The 25,438-nt window shown below is 32.3% G+C and overlaps 2 protein-coding genes across 3 annotated transcripts in view; both read right to left on the bottom strand.

Moving 5' to 3' along the window:
• Positions 1–8,133, bottom strand: part of LOC129309767 (uncharacterized) — a 14,788-nt gene extending 6,655 nt beyond the window's left edge. The window contains exons 1-5 of one of the 2 annotated variants that reach the window (XM_054951480.1): positions 7,637–8,133; positions 7,402–7,516; positions 7,079–7,311; positions 6,710–6,986; positions 5,861–6,194 (exon numbers count right to left, since the gene is read on the bottom strand). In XM_054951480.1, coding sequence (XP_054807455.1) covers positions 6,101–6,194; positions 6,710–6,986; positions 7,079–7,311; positions 7,402–7,516; positions 7,637–7,715 — 798 coding nt within the window. In that variant the 5' untranslated portion in view covers positions 7,716–8,133 and the 3' untranslated portion in view covers positions 5,861–6,100. Of the gene's footprint in view, positions 1–5,860; positions 6,195–6,709; positions 6,987–7,078; positions 7,312–7,401; positions 7,517–7,636 lie in introns of those variants that run through there. The other variant, XM_054951479.1, reaches the window with a different exon arrangement.
• Positions 8,134–8,840: 707 nt separating this feature from the next.
• On the bottom strand, positions 8,841–10,456 carry LOC129308269 (MATH domain and coiled-coil domain-containing protein At3g58210-like). Its single transcript, XM_054949333.1, has 4 exons — positions 10,323–10,456; positions 9,884–10,160; positions 9,206–9,369; positions 8,841–9,114 (listed from the first exon to the last, which is right to left on the bottom strand). Exons 2-4 carry the CDS (start codon positions 10,102–10,104, stop codon positions 8,957–8,959), a joined length of 543 nt encoding a protein of 180 aa, XP_054805308.1. The 5' UTR covers positions 10,105–10,160; positions 10,323–10,456; the 3' UTR covers positions 8,841–8,956.
• Positions 10,457–25,438: the final 14,982 nt, after the last annotated feature.

The following is a 25,438-nucleotide window of genomic DNA, read 5'->3' as shown; positions in this document are numbered from 1 at the left end:
AAATATTTTTTGCCATAGTATTTTTTTTCATAGTATTTTTATTTTAGGACACCGAGTAACTTATAAATGTGTCTACAAGAGGGAGTATATATAACACAACTAATTTTTTAAAAAAAATCATAAAAACTAATGAATTTCAATTTTAGAGAATTTTTTTTCCAAAAAAAATGAACGACGAATATGGAAACTATAAAAAGAAAATGTGTGAAATGTGCAAAAAAATTCAAATGAAAATTACACAAATTGTAAAATGATAGGCATGCAATGCAATGAATTTTTTTATTTTTAGAATTTTAATTTACACATAATAATAAATTCTAAACAAATAAATTATTTATTCCTTCACTATGTAAAAGAGAAACATATCATAAAAATAAGTTACTAATTAAATTAATTTATAATATACATAATTGAAAAACTAGTGGTCTCTTATGGGCTTGGCCCTTGTGACTCATGCTCATAGAGCCTTTTACCTTAAAATTAATTATTTCTTGAAATTAGTCTTTCTTAAAGTGGGCTTAAGGTCGAACTTGAAAAATCATTATTTTAATTACAAATTTGCTTAAGTTGACATTGTTAATATTATATATTTATTTTATAAAATGCAGATTGTAATGTTCTAAAATCTAAAATAAGTAATGTAAATCTTATTTTAGTTACAAGCACATATTCTAATGTCAATTGAGCTCAAGCTTGTTTTTATGGCTTAAATGAGTTAGACTTATAAGTTTTTTATACAAAATTTTCTTAACTTTTAAAACCCAAGAACCAAAATACAAGCATAAATGGCTAACACAACATGTTTAATTCACATTCCTAACTCTAATGATACACGAGACTCTTAGGATAATAAATTTTAGGTAACTTATGGCAATAGGTCCAACTCGGACATGTTGCCATAAGTTATGTAATATTTTTTTTAAAAAAATTAGTTGAGGAATTTACCTCTCAACTAATTTTATTTTTTAATGGCTAAGAAGTATTTACAACAATAGGTACGAGGACGATTGGTCACCATAAATGATTTATGGTGACAATTTCTCTTAGGACCTATCGCCATAAATCAAAAGTTGAGGGTTTTTTGACCCTCAGCTAAATTTTAAATTTTTAAATAATTATGGCGATAGGTCTACCTTAGACTTGTCATTATATCAAATAAACTTTTTATATTATATTTTTAAGCCTTTTTCACGTCATAATTAGAGGAAACATCATATTGAGTGACTTAAAATAATCACTTATTTTACATCACAGATATCTTGTGTAAAAAACAATAAACCACATCCCATTTTATAAGGGAGATGTGGTTTCTATACAATTCATATCCCTATTTTGCTAAATAGAGATGTGGTTTTTAGACAAACCAATCTCCCTTAATAGGAGTTGGACGTGATTTATAAAGAACCACCCCTTTAGTAAGAGGGATGGGGTTTCTCATTCTCCAACTCACAAATGAGAAACCATGTCCCCTTACAAGAGGGGGACGTGGTTTCTCATCCCTACACATTCTGTATTGAGAAACCACCTCCCCATTTTAATAGCAGTGAAGTGGTTTGTTATGTATTATGTCTCTCTTTTAATATTTATGATGTGGTTTTATAATTTTTTTAATGTATAATTTGCATTTGCTTTATAATCAAAATAGAAGCTGCATATAAACAACCAATTTATATAACAAAAGTCTATCAAATTAGAAACATTTTTTAGCAAATTCAAGAAATTGATCCACATCATCATTATACTCCTCAGTCATTTTACTAGCATTCATCCAATTATGTTATTCTATTTTATCTAACAAATCATCACAAAGTCTATCGAATTAACAATTCACCAACTTATTTGTGCTCCAATTAGACTCATTTCTAAAAAAAAAAAAATCAATTTCTTAAAAAAAAATTTAGCAAAGTCTCCTCTTGAAAATTGAACATCCTAAAATTACAACAATTATAAACCAATAGATGCAGCAAGCAATTAAACAAATATTTTTTCTTCTAAACTAATTATCAAATTAAATTCAATGCATGAATTTCTTTTTTACCATTATTATATATTCACTGTATAAATAAAAACTAAAGTATTATTTTTAGTTATTTTGGGTGGAAGGTTTAATGCAAGGAGGACCTATTATTCTATAATTATAATATTATCTAAAATATTATATATATATATATCTGTATGTATGTATGTATATTTATAATATAAATCTATAATTCACTTAGATAAAATTTGACAAAATATATACAAGTAAGGAAGACCTAACCATTATCACAAATTTTTAGGTGCAGTATTATCTAAATTTTTATTAAACTATCTAATTAAATTAGACCAAATAAATCACTTAAGTGAACATAATGTGGGAAAATAATTAGGCATAACATAGAGGCAAAGCTAGTTGTGGAGAAAACTTCAAATAAAAAATAGAAAGAAGAAAACAATCCCTGGAGTTAGCGTGGTTTAGTAGAGAAAGGAGAGGAGAAGGGGAACGAAAAGGAATAAGAGGACAGGTCTCGTCAGCATAAAGGTTCAAGACATGAGTGCTGGAGCTTTGTTGACATGGAGCAGCTGAGAGAAGACGTGAGTTTTGAAAAAAATGAGACCGTGAGCTGTGACAGATGAAGATGAAGATGAGAAAGAGACAGGGAGGAGTTGGGAGAGACAGAACAGGGATAGAGAACGAGGGAGGGAGCTGAGAGATGAGAGATAGAGACAAGGATGAGATGAAAAAAATAGAGGGTTGTGAAAATGAAGCAAATGCAAGGTTCAAAAAACACAAGATTCCATATCTACCTCCTCTATGGGAACGTGGTTTTGAGAATACATGTCCCCTCCTCTTTATGGGATGTGGCTTCTAAAGAATCTACATTCCCTTTCTCTTTAGGGACCCAGATCATGGGGGACATAGATTATTAAAAATTAAAAAAATATTTTTTTCAATGCATGTCCTCTTTTTATTTGGGTGACATGAATTGTGTTTTTTTTAAATTTATTTCAAAATGTGACATAGATTAAGGTAGTAGAACTGCCTTTTTGTAGTAGTAAGTCATGTAATAATTTTTTTTAATAGCTTAGGAGTTTTAACCTTTAGCTAATTTTTGTTTTAATATTGGAGGGAATTACCCCTCAGCCAAAACTTATTGCATAACTTAATTTAATTTTAAAACATTAAAATTATAATTAATAACTTAATTTAATTAATCAATTTATTAAGTTTTAGTTAGATTGAATTAATTTTTTTTTGAATTCACACAAAATGAAAATTAATTAAAAATATATTTTAATTAGTTAGTTTTATTAATTTATTTAATTGTCACTTAGGCATTATAACGACAATTCTTTATGGGACTGTGGCCATAAATGCTACATTTTGACTTATTTACATATTTACCATTAACTGTAAATATCACAATTATTTGATAAATTGCGGCAAAAAATATATAGTTAAAACTCATGTTTGCGCAAGTTCATTTTTTTACTTAATAACTTAATTTAATTAATTAATTTATTAAGTTTTAGTTAGATTGAATTAATTTTTTTTTGACTTCACACAAAATTGAAAAATTAATTAAAAACGTATTTTAATTAGTTAGTTTTATTAATTTATTTAATTATCACTTAGGCATTTATAAGACAATTCTTTATGGGATGTGGCCATAAATGCTACATTTTTTGACTTATTTACATATTTTCCATTAAGTATATATTATCACAATTATTTGATAAACTGTGGCAAAAAATATATCGTTAAAACTCATGTTTGCACAAGTGCATCTTTTAATGCACACATATACGATAACAAATTATTATATAGATAAGTTGGTTTAAAATTGTAAGTAATTTTTGTTTACTTATCTCCTTTGCATTTTATCTTATAAAAAAAAATCTTCTACTCATTTTTAGAAATTGAACTCATTAAAATCTTTTATCCTCTCTATTCAATTGAACTCATTCAAATCTTCTCTCCTCACTATTCCTTTGCATTTATGGTAGATGGGCAACGAGAAGTTGCTAACCAATACGGCTAGGATGCGTAGGGGCATGCATGGATCAGGTGTTTGTGAGGTTTTGTGGGGAAGTAGAAATAAACGATGTATGGCGTAGGTGATTGTCAACACCTACGCTCCTCAAGTTTGGCTGTCTTGCAAGCCACATGACTGGCGAGGGAGTTTCTCTCGTGAGGATGATATAAAGGGTTGGATTCAATGGATATATAGGAGTCGAAAGTATGTGAATGGCTATGAATGGAAGCTCTAGTACCTGTGCAGTGCAAGAATGTCTGGTTAGCCAGGAATGAATGGGTTTTTCAACATCGACGGGCTGGAAGTAAGGAACTCATTGCTCGAACTCGGGCATGCCTAGGTTGGGGGTCGACTCATGAACATTATAGAACTGGATGTTTAGCACAAAGGGGAGTTAGGTGGCTGCCGCCAGATAGGGGCACTGTCAAGTTTATGTTGATGATGCATTCGATGCTTAATCTCTGGTGAGTGTGCAGTGCATGTGGAGGGCTGGTATGGAACCGCCACGTTGAGTTTATTCGAGGTCTCATGTTCAAGCTTAGTGCGGGATATACTTTTACGGCGAAAGCTTGGTGGATGTTGTTCACAAACTGGATTCAATTGTGAAGTGGGATGCTGATATAATAAGGGAAATTCAAAAGCATGCTTGGAAGGGAATAGGTTGCCGACTTGAGTCTTTGTGATTGTGAAGCCAATAGAGCAGAGTGCTTTAGGCTTGAGCTCATTCTTCAGATTTGCTGTGCAGCGATTTCTTCATTACGATCAAAGTGCTTGGACTTATGCTGCCATTATGAATAGCTGGTTTGTTTTTGTTTTTGTTTTGCTTTCCTTTCTTATATAAAAAAAGAAATAAAAATTATTTATTAATATTTGTAAAAGCATTAAATTTTAGAGAAAATGACAAAAAAATTATTCATGGTCAAAAAAATTTGCATTTGCTATCTCATTTTAATTATTGTCAAAGAAAAAATAATAATTACTTAAATCAAAGTAATCATTAATATTTATAATACCCGGACTTAGTGATTAAAAAGTTTGTGGAGGAGAATTTGTAATTACTTATCCCATTATAATTGTTGTGAAAAGAAAAAAAGTCATTACTTAAACTAAAAAGCAATCCCTACTGTTTGTAACACTTGAACTACTTCAATGATTAAAAAAATTTACAGAGCAAAATTGTCATTTACTATCATGTTTTAGTTGTTGCTAGAGGAAAAGCAATTGTTATTTAAACCAAAGTAGTTACTATATTTACAAACACTAAAATTTTAGTGATTAAAAAAATTTACTTAATAAAACTTGTCATTTACTGTCTCATTTTAGTCATTTCTTAAAAAAAAGTAATCATGATTTAAATCAAAATAGTAACAAATATTTACAACACTCAGAAGCATTATAATTATTTCACAAAACCCATTAATATCAAAAGGTCTCAAAGAACTTGAAAATAATTAGAATATTTTGCGAGACTTTTTACATTTGCATATTTTAATGAGGTTTTCTTGTCATTTTCCTTAAAGTTTAACATTGACACTTTTTTATATTTAATACATAAATAGTATTTTGCTTAAACTTGATTATCAATCAATTTTAAACTATCAAATCAATAAAAAATAAATCATGCAAGTCTATGATACTGCACTCAATGAAAAGGTCATGTTCCACCAGGGATTTTTAATGGATTGAATATCAAAATGCAATTATTTCACAGTGTTACGGATAATTCTTTGATTATATAATACAAAAACTATGGCTTGATCCTTAGAGGGAATTAACTAAGCCCAAAACTTTAAACTCCGTCTCAAAGTACAGCTATTTCTTCTTCTAAAAAGCCCTTACTTGGATCCTTTAGCTTGGCCAATGGCACCAGCGTTCTTGATCCCTATGTAATATTCAAGCTAGAGAAGTGCCTATAGACTGAAAAATAGGGAAAAAGTGATGAACATATCTTGAGGGAATTTAACAACACACACTTTGTGATTCAGTTAAAGTTTCCAATTCAGTAGATCACACATTTTGCTTCAGCATGCTATCCCTTGATTTGGTCCTTGACACGCAAAATGTAGTGCACATATAGTTTAGTGTTAGGTGGAATTGATGAGGTGTTGACACTCAAAAATAGTGGAAATATTGTTGCCCTTGCCCTCAAGCAACCCATTGGGGTAGAAAATGAGCTTCCTGCAATACCACCACCACAAAAAAAAATCTTAAAATGCACTTAAAAAATAACATTAATAAGTGATGGTTAGAGGCAGTATTTTAGACTAATTCTAGCGGGCTAGCTTGAATATCTTTGGGCTGGATTGAAGGTTTAAAAGATTTTATTTATTTTGAACCTTCCGACCACTTGAATAAATCTAAATAAATTCGAGCCAAGCTAAACTCAAATGGGCTAAGCCCGAATACCCAAATTCTTTTTTATTATTAATAAAATAATATAAAAATTAACAATATTAATTTTTCAAATAAAAGTTGAAATTAGATAAAATAAAAATAAATAGAATAATATTTCATAATTTAAATATTCAGGCCAACACAAAAGCCAAAAGAATTAGGGTCATTCTTGGTCATATGAGTTTTTTTTTATATGATAAGATACTTTAAATTTGATTAGAATTGAGCATGTCCCGCTTGAATTACTTGCCCAATATGGCATGGAAGTTAGGAAGCATTGTTCACATAATCACACATACCATTTGTAGTTTCCAGCAAGGAACTCGGACTCGTACTTTTCTAGATTAGCTTTCGAAAAATTGTCGAATTTCCACCTATAGGAAAGAGGAACGGGCTCATCTATCATTGTTAAGAATTCTTCTTTGGAAGGAGGCTTCATGACCAAGATTTCGGCTCCAAAAGCGCAGGTATCCTCAATCAGAAATCCATTTGAAGGATCCTTGAACGAGGCAAGGTCCATGAATTTTGGGATACCCCATTCAGTTTGCAGCTTGTGAAAACGCCTCACGTTTGCGTCTGCGCATTTTATTGATTGAGTGAGCACTCAGCAAGGTATAAAAATGCAATAAAGCATCTGACTAAATGGCCTGTTCGAGCTTTCAAAGTACCTTGATGAGAACAATACTCGTCACGAAGAAAATTGTATACGAACAAATTCACGATGGCATTGACCTCCCAACCAATAGGAAGTGACTTTGAGCTTGAAAGCATCAAATTTAGATATACTGAGATATGATCACTTTTTCTTGCCCAACAACCTTCGGCTATATCAAATTTATACTGAGATGCATCAAATTGCGCGCCTTTTTTCTTGCTGCCAGTCGGGTATATGGATAGAGTCCTGCAATAATGACATGTCATCATTTTTTCTGCATAAAAAACACGTCAACAAAATCAAATAATTTTAATGCAAAAGAGCACGAGAACACGCCATTGGTAGCCCCCTGCTTCGAACTCTTCCGAGGTGTATTCTTCTACTGAAGCGTTTGAAAGCAACGAGAAGGACTTGATTTTGAATAAGGAATGAGTAGGCGGAGCTTTTCTTCCTAAAGTATAATATCACCAAAAAAAGGGAAAAAGATACAAAAACACTAATTAATCAGTTTATTAGAATATTCAAGACAGAGAAAAGTGTGAAGGGGACGAGCAAAGAGAAATAGCTACACCTTTCATGGGTAGGTCTGACAATGGAATGGGGGCACAAAAACTCATATGCCTGGAAACGACGTCGTGACTTGTGATCATGGTTGTCCGATGGACCCTTCTGGATTAATATATAGGCGCTCTAGGATTCCAACTCGCGCGAGCAGGTTTTGTTTTTCTAGTTTCATGTTCAATTCATCCCCAATGAAAAAGCATCAACGTTGCGTGAGAGTTCTCCATCTCTCACCTTTCTTTGGTTGAGGGTCGACCAAACATGATAGAATTGAGGAGTAAAGTGGGCGTCGTCGAACGAGGGGACTGTCAAGTTAATTTGAGGTTTCATATTCAAGCTAAGTGCGGGATCTACTTTTACGGCAGAAGCTTAGGGGGTTCTCTGGGCCTTGAAGTTGGCTCGGGAATGGGAGATGCAGAGTGTCATCATTTATATAGTAAGGGAAATTCGAAGCACGCTTGGAAGGGAATGGGTTTCCGACGTGAGTCCCTGTGATCGTGAAGCTAATAGAGCAGCGGATGGTTTAGCCAACGGGGCTTGAGCCCATTCTTCAGATTCGGTGGTCCTGGCTTGTCCACCGTCAGCTGTGCAGCAATTTCTCCATCATGATCAAAGTGCCTTGTCTGATGTTGCCATTATGAACGGCTAGCTTTTTTGTTTTTGTTTCCTTTTGTTATAAAAAAAAGAACTAAAAGTGATTTATTAATATTTGCAAAGCATTAAATTTTAGAGAAAATGATAAAAATGGATTCTTGATTAAAATTTGTAGAATGGAATTTGCTATCATGTTTTAGTACTTGTTAAAAAAAAAGTAATCATTATTTAAACCAAAGTAGTTACTAGTATTTATAACGTTAGGATTTTAGTGATTAAAAATTTTGTGTAACTAAACTATCTCATTTTAATAATTTCTCAAAAAAAAGTTATGATTTAAATTAAAGTAATCACTAATATTTATAACATTTAAAAACATTATAAGTATTTCACAAAAAAAAATAATGTCAGAAAGGTCTTAAGAGGGTTTGAGAATAATTATCATGTTTCATGGTGCATATTTTAATGAAACTTTCTCGTCATTTTCCTTAAATTTTAACATTGACACTATTTTATATTTAATACATAAATACTGTTTTGCTTAAACTTGATTATCATTCAAAGTTAAACTCTCAAGTCAGTAAAAAATAAATCATGCATGTAACTCAATGATAATGCACTCAATGAAAAGGTCATATTCCACCAGGGATTATATTTAATGGATTGAACATCAAGATGCAATTATTTCACACTGTTACCATAATTCTTTGATATTATACAAACTGTGGCTTCATCACTAGAGGGAATTAACTAAGCCCAAAACTTTAAACTCCGTTTTGAAGATACAACTATTTCCTTCTAGAAAGCCCTTTGTTGGATCCTTTAGCTTGGCCAGTGGCACAAGCGTTCTTGATCCCCATGAGGGATTCGAGCTGGAGAAGTACCGCTTGCACACTAAACGATAGGGAAACAAGTAAGCATATCTTGAGAATTTAAAACTCACACTCTGTGACTCAATTTAAATTTCCAATTTAATAAATCTCACATTTAGTTTCAACATCTTGCCCCTTGATTTGGTCCTTGATACGCAAAATGTAGTGCACATATAATTTAGTGTTAGGTGGAACTGATGAGGTGTCTACATGCAGAAACAGTGAGATACTATTGCCCTTGCCCTCATCTTGTCCATTGGGGTAGAAAACAAGCTTCCTGCAACAACACCACCAAAAAAAAATCCAAAACATGCATAAAAAATAACATTAGTAAGTGATGGTTAGAGGCAGTATTTTGAGTTAAACTCAACTAGCCAATTCAAATAAATCCAAATATCTTTGGGTTAGGCTTAAGAGTTTAAAAAATTTTCTTTCCTCCAATTTTATTTGGGCTACCAAATAAATTCAGGCCAAGTCGAACTCAAATGGCTTAACTCGAATATCTGAATTTTTTTTAATTATTAATAAAATAATATAAAAATTGAAGATATTAATTTTTCAAAATAAAAATTAGATAAAAATAAAAAATAATATATAATAATTTGTATATTTGGGTCAGTCCAAAAGCATGAGGGATTAGGGCCGAGCTTAATTATATGGGTTTTTTTATATTATAGAATACTTTAAACCCAATTTGAATGGAGCTCAATCTAAATAAACCCAAGTCGCTTGAATTATCTACCTTAGATGGCTTAAAAGTTACGAAGCATTGTTCACATAATCATACATACCATTTGTAGTCTCCAGCAAGGAACTCGGACTCGTACTTTTCCAGAGTAGCTCTTGAAAAATTGTTAAATTTCCACCTATAGGAAAGAGGAACGGGTTCATCTATCATTGTTAAGAATTCTGCTCTGGAAGGAGGCTTGATGACCAAGATTTCAGCTCCAAAAATGCAAGTGTCCTCAATCAGATATCCATTTGAAGGATCACCGAACGAGTGAAGGTCCATAAATTTTGGGATACCCCACTCAGTTTGCAGCTTGTGAAAATGCCTCACGCTTGTGTCTGCACATTTAATTGATTAAGTTGGCAATAGAGCCGAAAATATACTGAGCCATATGAGCCAACTCATATGATCTCCGTTGACCCATATTCCCAACTTTAGACTCGGATATAAAAATGCAATAAAACATATGACTAAATGGCATGTTCGAGCTTTCAAAATACCTTGATAAGAACAATATTCGTCATGAAGAAATTGTATACAAACAAATTCACAATGGCATCGACCTTCAAACCAACAGGAAATGTGTTTGAGCTTGAAATTATCAAATTCAGATATACTGAGATATGTGCATTTTCCCTTGCTCCTGGTGCTTTTGAGCTTGACCAATCGGCTGGGTAGCAACGAATTATAGGATCATCATTTTTTCTTGGCCAACAATCTTCGGCTTTATCATATTTATACTGAGATATATCAAAATGCCCGCTTTTTTGGTCGCTGCCAGTCGGGCATATGGATAGAGTCCTACAATAATGGCATGTCATCATTTTTTTCTGCATAAAAAACACGTCAACACAAAATCAAATAATTTTAATGCAAAAGATCGAGCGCAAGAACACGCCATTGGTAGCCCCCTGCTTCGAACGCTTCCGACGTGTATTTTTCTACTGAAGCCTTTGAAAGCAACGAGAAGGACTCAATTTTGATTAAGCAGTGACTAGGCGGAGCTTTTCTTCCTAAAGTATAATATCACCAAAAAGGGAAAAACAAAACACTAATCAGTTCATTTGAATATTCAAGCCAGACCGAGAAAAGTGCGAAGGGGACGAACAAAGAGAAAGTGAAAGGCATGAATTAGAAAAGTTCTTGAGCGGTGGCTACACCTTTCATGGGTCGGTCTGGCAATGGAATGAGCTCGGTACAAGAAGCCATGTGCTTGGACATGACGTCGTGATGTGATCGTGGTTGTCAGAAGGATCCATTTGGATTAATATATATAGGCGCTCTAGGATTCCTACTCGGGCGGGCAGGTTTTGTTTTTCTAACGTAGTGTTCAACTCATCCCCAAGCCACTGCTACGACAAGAAAAGGATTGCATGCTATGTGTATCAGATCATGCCAATGGCAAAGCATCAAGGCCGCGTGAGAGACATGCATCTCTCACCTTCCTTGGCAGACTATGGTAGCTCTCAACAAATTAAAGGGCAAATCACAGTCAAGGGCCAATGGACAAAATTAATTGTTTTATGAGATCAAATTAGTTTAAAGGATCTAAATATAATTAAAATTCATTTTAAAAAGACAAAACTGGCTCTTATGTATATATATATATATATATATTTAGTGATGGGATAATTTACTATTGTTAAAATGACAATAAAACTTATTTTTCTCAAATGGAGACTTGTTTACTAGAATACAACGCTTTCTCTTAGCCACTAAGTTAACATTTTTGAATTGTTAATAAAATAATTAATGATTATTAAAATAAAAATGAGACCTTTTTCCCTTAAAAGGGGACTTACACACCAAATCATAACACTTGTTTCCCTTTATTACCAAGTTAACTTTTTGGAGTTATTAATAAGAAAATTAATTGTTATTAAAATGAAAATGAGATTTATTTTTTCACAACAAGTTTTAAGTACATTTAGGTCCTTTATTCTTGTAGAGTAATACAATAATTATTTGATCCTACATAGCAATGAATTTTAATTGCAAGATATTTGTTAAATCTTAATAATACAAATCATACGCGAGCATGCATCCGATTGCGTCTATCCCGTAATCACTTGGCCGCACCCTCCGGAATGAAAAGAACATGTTCACTGAGATTGGGTGTCTGAGTTGGAAGATGAATAGAGTAGGAAGCTCTTTCAAATACAACGTGACCATGGCCACTCTCTTATCTTCCTGCTCTCCTCCATGGCTGAGCCCTAATAGTAATTTGGATTTAAATTCAATTCCTAGTTATGAGCTTAAAAGTTGAAAGTATAATTATGTGCGATAAATATTATATTCCTTCTGTCCCAAACAATAAAATATTTTCAAAAAAAATGCATGTATTAATAAAGTTTATTAAATATACCGCTTTCTAATTTTATTTTTTTAAGACAAAAATATAAATTTTTTAAAAATACCCTCCATTTAATACTTTATTTATAAAACAACATTAAAAAGAGAGAATATATGAGAAGGGTAATATTAAAAAATATTTTATTAATAAAATCTTATTTTTGTCAAAATATTTTATATTTTGAGACTAAAATCTCATCTGTTCTGTAATTTGGGGAGAAAGTACTATAATTTTTGCCTGACAGAAAATAGTATATAATTTTTATATAAAGATCAGTGAAATATCAGATAAAAAGATAAATAATATATAAACATTAATGAACAAAGATTGATAAATTTGATAATTTTGTATGGGAATAGAAATAAAAATGAAAATATCAATAAAAACAGAATATAATGAATTTTAATGGGATAAAATAATGGACTAAAAACCATTTTTCCTCAAATTTTTTTAGAAATGCTGACATCAAATGCATTCATTTTAGAGAAAATTACATATAAATCCTCGTCAAATGTAGAAACTAAGCCAGATTCTTGAGATTTTAGTGTAATTTAAAATTAGGATGCAAAAATAATAATGCCTCTATTAAAAATACATTACATCAATCAAATAATTTTAACTATTTTATTAATAATTTATTAAACTTTTAATACATGATTAATTTAATTATTAGATTTGTGAAGTTGTTAAACACAAGAATTTGATATTTACATTTGGGATTCTACAGAAAGAGTTTTTTTAAGGTCTTCAGCTACCAAATCCATGCATTCCGTACCCTCTTGTACTTCCCTCTCCCTTTCCAATCTCCGCCCCACAAACTTATGAACAAAAACCAAGTTAAGTGTGGTTAAAATTACCGCCTTTTTTATTTTGTTAAAAATACACAAGCCTCTCGAAAAAGAAGAGAAGGCCTTTATAATGATCAATATTAATATATTCATACAAATTGAAGAAAATTGTACAATTTGTAAGTCATATATAATGCAGCTCATAATAAAATTCATTCAAATTCACAATACCACTTCAGTTTTGTTTTAGGATTCCAACTCGGGCGGGCAGGTTTTGTTTTTCTAACTTGGGGTTCAATTCATCCTCAAAGCACTGCTGCAACAAGAAAAGGATTGTGTGCTATGTGTATGAGATCATGCCAATGGCAAAGCATCGAGGTTGCGTGAGAGCAATTCACCTCTCACCTTCCTTTGTAGACTATGGTGGCTCTAAAATTAAAGAAGGAAAAATCACAATCAAGGACCAGTTGACAAAATTAATTATTCTTTAGGACCAGACAATTTTAATATTACTTTGCAAGATCAAAAGACTTAAATATAATTAAAATTTGTTTTGAAAAGATAAAACTATCCCTTATATATGTTTATTGTGATAGGAGAATTTATTGTTATTAAAATGAAAATGAAATTTTTTTTTTTGAATAGAGATTTGTCCACTAGAATAAAACACGCACTTCCTCTCAACCTTGAAGTTAATAATTTGAAGTTATTAATGAAGGAGTTTATTATTGTTAAAATAAAAATAGGACTTTTTTTTTTGAATGGGAACTTATTCACCAAATCACAACATTTATTCATCTCTATACCAGCAAATTAATTTTTTGAAGTTGTTAATAGAGAAAATTAATTGTTGTTAAAATGAAAATGGGACTTATTTTTTTATACCAAATTTTAATTACAAGATATTTCTTAAATCTTAATTTTACTAAATAAATCTTAATAAAAAAATATATATACTCTGTATATAGTAAAAATCTCGTTTGTATAAAGGCAGCAAAGCCACAATAAGAAAAGGATCATACGCGAGCATGCATCCAATTACGTCTATCACGTAATTATTTGTTTGCACCCTCCCGAATGAAAGGAACGTGTTCACTAGGACTGGAACTGGTCCTCCACCTTTCAAGCGAAGCCTCCTCTATTTTTTCTTTGAGATAGATGTTTATTTTAAATCATCCAGATTTAATATGGACAGTTCAAATTTAATATTTTTATATTTATATTTATATTTATATTTATATTTATATTTATATTTTTAAAATAAAAAATATATAAAAATTATAAAAAAATTTAACAAATATACTTATCAATATGATAGTTCAGATTTAATATAGATGGTCTAAAATTAATATTAAATTTTTTAATAAATTTACTGTTCTATTCAGAACATATTTACACTATTCAAAATATATCTGAAAAGTTAATTTAATTTTCTTATATTAAATTTAAATTATCTATATTAAATTTAGACTATCAGATTAATAAGTATATTTATTAAATTTTTATATATTTTTTATTGTAAAATATAAATAAAAAATAAAATAATTAAATCTGAATCGTCTATATTTTTCTCTACCTCAAAGGAAAGGTAGAGGAGGCTTCTCTTAAAGGAAAGAATCCGACTCCTTAAGACTGAATGTCGGAGTTGGAAGATAAATGGAGTGAGAAGCTCTTTCAATAACACGTGATCCATTGCCACTCTCTTAACTTCCTCCTCTCCTCTATGGCCGAGCCCTAATTTGGATTCCAATTCAATTCCCAGTTATGAGCTTAAAAGTTGAAAGTATAAATATGTGTGATAGATATTACTCCCTCTATTTAAAAATATAAAAAAAAACTTTAGGATTTCTTCTAAATATAATCATTATATTTTTCTAAAAGTATTCACATTAAATAAATCACTTTATATTTATTTTAGGGTGAAATACCTTATTAAATAAGGGTAAATATGAAAAAGATAGGATTAGTTTTAAAGATAAGTAATTACTTTATTGGGAGGATAAGATTCAGTTAAAAATGAATTACATTTTTCAATAAAGGGTGTATAATCCTTCCATCTTAAATAATAAAATACTTTTAAACAAAATTATACATGCCAATAAAATTTATTAAATATACTTTACTATCTTATTTTTTAAGATAAAAATATAAACTGTCAAAAACACCCTGCATTTAATACTTATTTATAAAAAAATTAAAAAAGGGATAATATTTTTTAGGGTAATATTAAAAAATTATTAATAAAATCTTATTTTTTCAAAGTGTTTTATATTTTGGGACATTTAATCTCTTTTAAAAATGCATTATAATTTAGGAAGAAAGTAATAAAATATTTGTCTAACAAAATATAATATAAAGATCAATTAAATATCAGATAAAAGATAAATAATATATAATAAATCAATGCATACATTAATGAACAACGATTTGATAAAATTGACAATTTTGTATAGGAATAGAAATAAAAATGAAATATCAATGAAAAAACAGCATGAATTTTAATGGGCTAAAAACCATTTTTCCTCAAATTTTCTTTTAGAAATGTCGACATCAAATGCATTCATTTTAGAAAAAGATACGTACAATTCTCGCAAAATTTAAAAATTAAGTCAAATTTCATGAGACTACAATGTAAGTTAAAATTAGAGTGCAAAGATAGTAATGCCTCTATTAAAATCTATTACATCAATTAAATAATTTATAATTATTTTATCAGTAATTTATAATTATTATTTTAATTTTTTACAATTATAACTTACATATTCAATAATTAAATTAATCATGTATTATAAGTTTAATACAAATTACATATAACTATTTCATTAGTAATTTACAACTATCACTTTAACATTTTACAATTATAACTCCACATATGAAATAGTTAAACCGATAATGCATTACTAATGAATATTATCATTAATTATTTACAGTAATTTATAACTATTTTTTTAATATTTTATAACATAAATTTAATATTTTTAACAGAAACAATATTATCTTTATATCATAATTTTAAATTACAGTTAAGTGTTAGGAGATTCGATTTTAAATTTTATATAACTTATTTAAAATTAAATTCACTTCATGGCACCTTTGCATAATTTTTCCTTCATTTTATGCCACTGTCACTATCAGTATCACCTCCAGTCCCCTGGGCACGCGTCAGTTCAAGTGGTTAAATTAAAATGCGTTGAAATTAAGCCGCCAAGTCGGTTAATGAAATTACCCCTTTTTCTCGGCGCCCCCAACTCCAATCGACCTCACCCAACACGCAACTTCACACCGCTTCTCCAGCCTCCAATCGTCTTCCATCTCTGCCCCTCAGGCCGTTGCTCCGCTCACATTTGTCGCCTAGTGGCGGTGGTCAATTGCTAGTTAAAACTCAAAGTGGCGATCGCTTTCGGCCGTTGGCGTTTTCGCCTTCTTGGGTCGCTGAGTGCCTCAGTCAAGCTTGGTGCCTGTCAAATCTTGACTCTCATCATCGTATTTTGAAGAAAGTGTGAACCTTGGACCTTGCGTCTTGCTGCCTTTGCCTACTTTACATCATGAATGTGAACATTATCCTCGGCCAGCCCACTAAAAGGAGGGACTTGTTCTGGTCGTTGGCCAGCTTTTTCTACTCAATCTTTTATCTGCAGTATGGCTTTCTTCTAACTATTTCTGTTTGTCTGCAATCGTGAGTCTTTTTCTGACTTTTGATGACCCATTGTTTCATTATGGCTATGGTGTCAGTTTGATGTGAAGTGAATCGACAGTTTCGAATTGTTATATATAATTGTGAACAAGGAATTTGTGTCTGTAAGATTAGTTCTCATCGACAATAATCTATGTTTTTCATATCGCAAAAATAAATGACATTTCTTTATGATTTGTGACTTTTGTTCCCTCCCCTACTAAATCCTATGCCACTGAGTTGATCTAGATTGTCTAAATTTATTGTATAATTTTTTTCTGTTTCAAAGTTCTTGAAAAGTACCCCACTGGCTCCGTCTCCAAGCTTCAACATATCCTCACCAGCATTGGCGAGAAGCTAGAGCCTGCTAAGTTTGATGAGTGAATCAGGGAATTCAACGTGGGTTCTGATTGTTAGATCCATTGCGAGGATTTCATTACTAGAATGGTCGCTAAGTGAGATTGTTTTGCAACTTGTCTTGCCTAAGTACTTCTGTTCAATTTTTGCTTGAGTAATTGGCTGTCTCTTCCTTCTTTCTTCTTTCCCTTCCTTTGCTGCATTTCCTAATTTAGGTCTGTATGGGTCTTTTATCTGGGTTGTATTATGTTATTTCCACTTTATCCTTTTCATTTTGGAACAAATTAACCGAGCTATGCTAATTGTTGTTGGCGGTATGGACGTAAATCACGAGCTGCTTGAGTCGTGTTTAGAAGGATACTGTCCTTAAGAACTGTAACATCCTGATTTTTTTTTAGATAAAAAAAATTGTTGTGAAATTTAAATTTTTATTTAAAAAAATAAATAAATAATAATATTAGAAATTTATATTATTTGAGATTATTCAAAAATAATAATATGGTTAGAAATTTAATTATGAATTAAAAATTTAGGTTTAAAATTATATAAAAAATATTTTGTTAAGATATAATTTTAACATTTAAAAAAAATTATGTGTGTGTGAGTTAAAAAAAAGAAAAGAAAGTAAAAAAAAAAATGAAAGGAGGGTGTAGAAGTCACATCGGTTAGATGTGGGATGAGGAAAGAATTCCTCATGTATAAAAGAAAGCGAGAGCATGGAGGAAGGCAAAAAGAAAGTTAATGCAATTTGTAAAAATTGCAACTAAGGGCCCAATATGCAATTTAGAGAAAATTGCAAGTAATGACCCAAAGGTTTGAATAATTAAATTCAAATCTATAATTTTTTTTAATATAATTTTCGGACCCACAATCCTATTTTTATATTATTTTTCTCTCTTCCTCTCACGTTGCTCGGCGTTTTCTCGCAAGGGGGATTATTTAATTTATTTTTGGACGAATTTTTAGAATATAGAAGGACGAAATTGTGATACTAGAAGTGATTTGAGGCTTAAAAATAGTTTATTAGGGTACGAGAATTTTAGAAAAGAATTTAGAAAGTTAAATGAGGCATAAATCTTAAATTAGTTTTAATATGGATTATAAATTTAAGACTTTCTAACTCTTTAAATTAGAGTTATTTATTAATTTTAATGTAAAATTAATATATAGTATTGTGAAATAATTATGTAGATTATATTAATAAAGATAGTGGTGAAAAAGGAATTGTGAAGGAAAACTTGTTATTCAAGACACAAGGTAACCATTATTAATGTGTTGTGATGGGTGTGTTTGTGAATGGTTATGTGTTGTTTTTATTGTTTGAAAAAATTATGAATTATTGAAAATAAATACTGTATATACTTGTTTGAAATTATTGCCAAGTGGGTTAAAAAAATTTATTTTTATTTATCATGATGAGATATTATTGTTCGGATATATTCCTGTTCGGATATTTGAATGATGCATGATTTGTCAGGGTATTTTAATGTATGGTGTTAATGGGAATTTCTGTTCGGTTAATTATTACCACGTGGTAAGCTCTCATTGGACCTAATGAGTGGCGTGTCGCTTGGTCCAACTCACCTTTGGCCGGGTGATTTGGCGTCCGAGCATGGCGAAAGGAGGATATAAGGTGCAGTCATGCAAATTAAATACTTATTCATTTTGTTTGAAAATATTGTTCGATTAAATGTTTTTGTGTGCCCACTTAGCAATCGCATGATTAGTTACATCCGCATGCATCATTACATATTAGTTTTTAGTTACTGGGACTTTTAAGTCTCATTCCCCGTGGTTAATATTTTTACAGGAGCGAGTCCGGCTGAGAAAGTACCAGAGGTGTAACTATGGTGTATGAGACACCCTCTTTTACGTTGCCTCTTATTTTGGATTATGCAATGTATCTTGTGCCAACCTAGGACATATCTTCTTTTGACAACATATAAACTCTAATCCTTTTTATTAGATGCATTTATATGATCAAAAGGATTGTGTTTGTCCCTCTTGATTCATGACCTAATTTGAATATCATGCCATGAGGATTCTGTCTGTCCCTCATGGTTCTAATTGCTTTTTGAGATATTTTAAGACCTGTGGTATATTGTCTTGGATGTATCATGGTAGAAATTTTTCTACCATGATAAGGGTATGATAAAGGTTTAATGAAAAAAAATGATTTGTTGAATTAATAATTTGTGAAAAATCGATTTGTAAATTTGAGGGTGTTACATATTGGTATCAGAGCATCATGTTTTGAGCTTCTATTTTAATGATACTTATTTAAACTTTTGTTTGAAACTATTACTTGTGTGAATTTAATATATATTTATTATATGTGGTGTATTGCATATAGTCGGTTGGCAATATATATTGTTATGGTGCTTCTCATTGTATGACCATTATATAGTTAGGCTAATTTTATTATTTATATCTTGTATCCTTTAGGAGGGGAGAGAAAATGCCTGTTACTCGTGGTAACTCAGGATTCCAACATGAGCACCTACCACTGCCACTGCCAAATGAGAAGCATGACTTAGCGGAATTGAGAATGCTTGTAAAAACATTAACAGACAAGGTTCAAGGATACGAACAAGATTTGACGAAGCTAAAGAGGCAAAAGGTAACTGAAAATAGAGATAGGGCTCATGTTGAGAGTCATGTGGGGGAAGGCAGTTCCTCACATCCTGCCACTCCGAGAGATCATGAGTCTAGAAGGGAGGAAATTAAGCAGAAGAAACAGAGAGCCCCACCGACCATTACTGATGTGTAGGAAACTGTTAGGAAGTTTAACCCCCTACATTTAATGGTAACCTTAAACCATCTATGGTAGAGGAATGGGTGAAGAGACTCGAGTCCATCTTTCGAGTAGTCACGTGCACCAATAATCAAAAAGTGCAAGTAGCATTAGTGCTCCTAGTAAAGGGAGCAAGAGATTGGTGGGAGACAGCAGGACTCAGGGATGATTGTACACTCACATGGGAGGAATTCAAGGAAAAATTGTTCAGATATTACTTTCCATCAGAGTTAAGGTTTGAAAAGGAAGGTGAGTTCCATGCCTTTAAGCAAGGGAACCTCAATGAGGACACATTCATTACTAAGTTTCAGGAGTTACTCCACGTACCTGCAGTATAGGGATGATTCTGAATGGAAGGCCAAGCACTTACTGGAGAAGGCTAGACCAGAATTGAGGGAGCAATTGGCTCATCTAGATATCCGAGATTATGATAAAATATGCACACCGGAGGGGTTATTCATATAATAGACTCCTAACCTACCCTCGACCCACCGGAGGCATTATGAAGAAAAACCATTAGGGTTCGAGTAGCTTATGGAACCAAAGAAGGCAGAAGGGTCCATTTCAAAGGGGCCAAGGACAGAGGAGCTATCATAGTAGTTATCATGAGTCACAAAGGAGCCCAACAGTATCTACCCCTGCCCCAAGTACAGCGAGCTCTCAGCAGTGTACTAAATGCGGGCCCCGTTACTTCGGACAGTGCTGGGTCTGTTACATTTATGGCAAACCCGGTCACATTGCAAAGTTTTGTGGGGACAACTAGAGCTCAAACATGAAGAACCCTTCCCAGCATCCTACTGTCTCTAGTCATGTGTTTGCCCTTACTCAAGACACAATGAACTCCCTAGATGCCATTAGAGGTAACATCAAAATCCTTCATCATGATATTATTGCACTGTTTGATTCAAGTGCTACACACTCTTTTATTTCTGAAACTTGTGTAAAGAATCTTGATTTGCCTGTGTGTATTTTACCTTTTGAAATGAATGTGTCTACTCCTGCGGGAGAATCTGTGAGGACCGCTAAGGCATGCCTTAACCTAGTGGTTGAGTTTAAAAATAGGAAAACAACTATGGACTTAATTATCCTACCACTGAGAGGTATGGATGTAATTGTGGGAATGAATTGGATGACTGTAAATGGTGCTATCCTAGATTGTAGAGAGAGGAGTGTGTCTTTATCTTCTTTGTCGGTGACTCCAGTCGAGACCCAAGATCATATTTTCTTGTCGGCGGTGCAAGTTGATAGATATATGAAGAAGGGTTGCCAGGCCTACATGGTTTTCTTCTCTATCCAAGCTGAGATTGATGAAGGCGTGAAGAATATCCCAATTGTCAAAGAATTTGCGGATGTATTTCCAGACGAAGTCTCCGGTTTACCTCCAAAGCGCAAGGTAGAGTTCTCAATTGAATTGGTACCCGGTACAGGGCCAATTTTTAAGGCTCCTTATCGGATGTCCCCTTCAGAGTTAGCAGAACTGAAAAAGCAAATTGAAGAGCTACTTGAGAAAGGTTTCATCAGACCGAGTGTTTCACCTTGGGGATCTCCAGTCCTTTTTGTAAAGAAGAAGAACGGAAGCCTCCGATTGTGCATTGATTATAGACAATTGAACAAAGTAACCATCAAGAACAAATATCCACGTCTGAGAATCGATGATTTGCTGGATCAGCTTGTGGGATTCGCAGTTTTCTCAAAGATTGACTTAAGGTCAGGGTACCACCAATTGAGAGTAAGAGCGAAGGATATACCTAAGACAGCATTTCGGATGAGATATGGGCATTATCAATTCATGGTGATGCCGTTTGGACTTACGAATGCTCCTGCGGTATTCATGGATTACATGAATAGGATCTTTCGACCCTATTTAGATAAGTTTGTAGTAGTGTTTATTGATGATATTCTTATTTATTCAAAGGATGAGGAGGCTCATGGTGAGCATTTAAGAATCGTCTTGCAAGTTTTGAGGGAACATAAGCTTTATGCCAAATTAAGCAAGTGTGAATTTTGGCTCCAAGAAGTAAAGTTTTTGGGCCATGTTGTATCTAAAGATGGAGTTGCGGTGGATCCTAGCAAGATTGATGTAGTGATGAAGTGGGAACAGCCAAAATCTGTTACAGAGATACGAAGCTTTCTAGATTTAGCAGGTTACTATCATCGCTTTATTAAGAGATTTTTGCAAATTACGATGCCCTTAACTAAGCTGACTAAGAAGGATGCCTCGTTTATTTGGACTGACAAATGTGAAGCTGCTTTCCAAGAATTGAAAAAGAGGTTAATCACTACTCCAGTGTTGACTATTCCTGACCCTGTGGTGCCGTACACTCTGTATACTGATGCTTATTTAAAGGGTTTAGGATGTGTTTTGATGCAAAATGACTGAGTGGTTGCCTATTCCTCCAGACAGTTGAGACCACACGAGAAAAATTACCCTACACATGATTTAGAGTTGGCTGCAGTTGTGTTTGCTCTAAAGATATGGAGACACTACTTGTATGGATCTAAGTTTCAAATATTCAATGACCATAAAAGCCTGAAGTATTTATTTGATCAAAAAGAGCTTAATATGAGGCAGTGACGATAGATGGAATTTTTGAAGGATTATGACTTTGAATTACATTACCATCCGGTTAAGGCTAACGTGGTAGCTGATGCCTTAAGTAGGAAGACTATTCATGCTGCACATTTGATGGTTCATGAATATCATTTGTGGAACAGTTTTCATGATGTTCCAGTAGATGTGATTGAATATCAAATGGCCGCACTCCAAGTAGCAGACTTTGAGAGCAAATTTTGGGAAGATCTTAGAGTCTCACAGCAGAGTAATGACTACTTGAGGAATATAAGGAAGGAGATAGTGGCTGGTAAGGCCCCAAATTTTACCATCTCTGATGACACAGTGATGAGATATAAAGATAGAGTTTGTGTACCTAATGATCCAAGATTGAGGAATATTCTTTAGAAGAGGCTCATAGGAGCAAATATACAATTCATCCCGGTATAACTAAAATGTACCATGATTTGAAGCGAGGTTGGTGGTGGCCAGGAATGAAGAAAGATGTAACCGAATTTGTTTCTAGATGTTTAACGTGTCAAAAGATAAAGATAGAACATCAAAAGCTAGTTGGAACATTGCAATCGTTAGATATTCCAAAGTGGAAATAGGATGATATTTCCATGGATTTCATCACTGGACTACCAAGAACACCCTCAAGTAAGGATGCTATTTGGGTGATAGTAAACCGACTCACCAAATCGGCTCACTTTTTGCGATCAAGTTTACCTCTACATTAGAGAAATTTGCTGAGATATACATTAAGGAGATAGTTAGACTTCATGGTATACCCTCTAGAATTGTGTCAGATCGTGACCCAAGGTTCACTTCAAACTTTTAGGGTGCGCTACAGAAGGCTATGGGTATCAGACTGAGTTTTAGCTCCGCATACCACCCCCAAACAGATGGACAAACAGAGAGGACGATCCAGACTTTGGAGGACATGTTGAGAGCTTGTGCCATTGAACTACCAGGTAGTTGGGATAATCATTTGCCATTAGCTGAATTTGCTTATAATAACAGCTATCATTCTAGTATTGGGATGGCGCCTTATGAGGCCTTGTATGGAAGGAAGTGTAGATCGCCTTTGTGTTGGACAGAATTAAGTGAGAGGAGTATCATTGGTCCAGAAATTGTAGAGCAAACCACCCAGAAGATTGCAATGATTAAGCAAAAATTGCTAATAGCTCAGAGCCGACAGAAGAGTTATGCTGATAAGAGAAGACGGTCGTTAAAGTTTGAAGTAGGAGATCATGTATTTTTGAAGGTTTCTCCGGTGACAGGCATTAGTAGATCCGTTAAGGCAAAGAAGTTGACACCTAGATTTATGGGCCCGTATGAGATCTTGGAGCGAATTAGACCTGCTGCATATAGAGTTGCATTGCCTCCACAGATTGCAGGTATCCATAATGTGTTCCACGTATCACAATTGAAGAAGTACAACCCGGATCCCTCCCATGTTATTGAACCTGAAGAAGTGGAATTGAGGGAGAATTTGACCTTTAGATCTGAACCGGAGCGAATTGAGGACTTTAAGGATAAAACAATGCGCAACAAGACTATCCGACTTGTGAAGGTGATTTGGAAGGGTGGAGCCCTAGGTGATGCTACTTGGGAGATTGAGGAGAGCATGAGGCGAGATTATCCATATTTATTTGCTTAGGTACATAGTTTCTAAGCTTACCAACATTAAATTTTGATGACAAAATTTTTAAAAGAAGGGAAGAATTGTAACATCCTGATTTTTTTTAGATAAAAAAAATTGTTGTGAAATTTAAGTTTTTATTTAAAAAAATAAATAAATAATAATATTAGAAATTTATATTATTTGAGATTATTCAGAAATAATAATATAGTTAGAAATTTAATTATGAATTAAAAACTTAGGTTTAAAATTATATAAGAAATATTTTGTTAAGATATAATTTTAAGATTTAAAAAAAATTATGTGTGTGTGAGTTTAAAAAAAGAAAAGAAGTAAAAAAAATGAAAGGGGGTGTAGAAGTCCCACATCGGTTAGATGTGGGATGAGGAAAGGATTCCTCATGTATAAAAGAAAGCAAGAGCGTGCAGAGGAAGGCAAAAAGAAAGTTAATTGCAATTTGTGAAAATTGCAACTAAGGGCCCAAGATGTAATTTAGAGAAAATTGCAAGTAATGACCCAAAGGTTTGAATAATTAAATTCAGACCTATAGTTTTTTTTAATATAATTTTGAGACCCACAATCCTATTTTTATATTATTTTTCTCTCTTCCTCTCACGTTACTCGGTGTTTTCTCGCAAGGGGGGATTATTTTTTTTTTCTTCAGGTATGTTCTAATTTTCCTGTTTAGATTAGCATTTAAAAATTTATTTAATTACAAAATTAATTTAAAATTTATTTTCTAAATAATATTAGCTTTCTAGTGATATGATTATTTTGTAGGATAGAGTAAATATTCTGATTAGAATATTTCTATAGGATAGTTAATCTGATGATATGATGGATTAAAAATATAGGTTAAAGCTCTTAAGGATATAATAAATATTATAAAATATTTTTTTGAGATTGAAACTCATGTTTAAGAATTTTTGAGTTAAACTCTAGATCTATATGGTTGAATTTATGTTAAATCTGAGATGTAGGGATGAACCTCTGATTATTAAATATTTATTTAAGTATGAATAGGTATTTTTGAGGTTATAGAAAGTAATTTGAGGCTTCAGGATAATTTTAAAATTTTTAATTTATTTTGGACGAATTTTTAGAATATAGAAGGACGAAATTGTAATACTAGAAGTGATTTGAGGCTTAAAAATAGTTTATTAGGGTATGAGAATTTTAGAAAAGAATTTAGAAAGTTAAATGAGGCATAAATCTTAAATTAGTGTTAATGTGGATTATAAATCTAAGACTTTCTAACTCTTTAAATTAGAGTTATTTATTATTTTAATGTAAAATTAATATATAGTATTGTGAAATAATTATGTAGATTATATTGACAAAGATAGTGGTGAAAAAGAAATTGTGAAGGGAAACTTGTTATTCAAGACACAAGGTAACCATTATTAATGTGTTGTGATGGGTGTGTTTGTAAATGGTTATGTGTTGTTTTATTGT

This window comes from Prosopis cineraria, unplaced genomic scaffold (genome assembly GCF_029017545.1).
Source record: "Prosopis cineraria cultivar Desert tree isolate PC_DT_omini unplaced genomic scaffold, ASM2901754v1 PC4, whole genome shotgun sequence".
Lineage (NCBI taxonomy): Eukaryota > Viridiplantae > Streptophyta > Magnoliopsida > Fabales > Fabaceae > Prosopis > Prosopis cineraria.
The sequence above is the reverse complement of the archived record's forward strand: the minus strand, read 5'-3'. Positions and strand labels throughout refer to the sequence as shown.

Bases quoted from the DNA above. Each gene is read 5' to 3' on its own strand.
- LOC129308269 (XM_054949333.1), bottom strand. From the start codon at position 10,104: ATGGACCTTCACTCGTTCGGTGATCCTTCAAATGGATATCTGATTGAG. The intron at 9,370-9,883 runs GTATGTATGATT...GTGTTGTTGCAG, and splicing joins CTTGCTGGAGACTACAAATG to GAAGCTTGTTTTCTACCCCA. The intron at 9,115-9,205 runs GTGAGATTTATT...CCTATCGTTTAG, and splicing joins GCAAGATGTTGAAACTAAAT to TGTGCAAGCGGTACTTCTCC.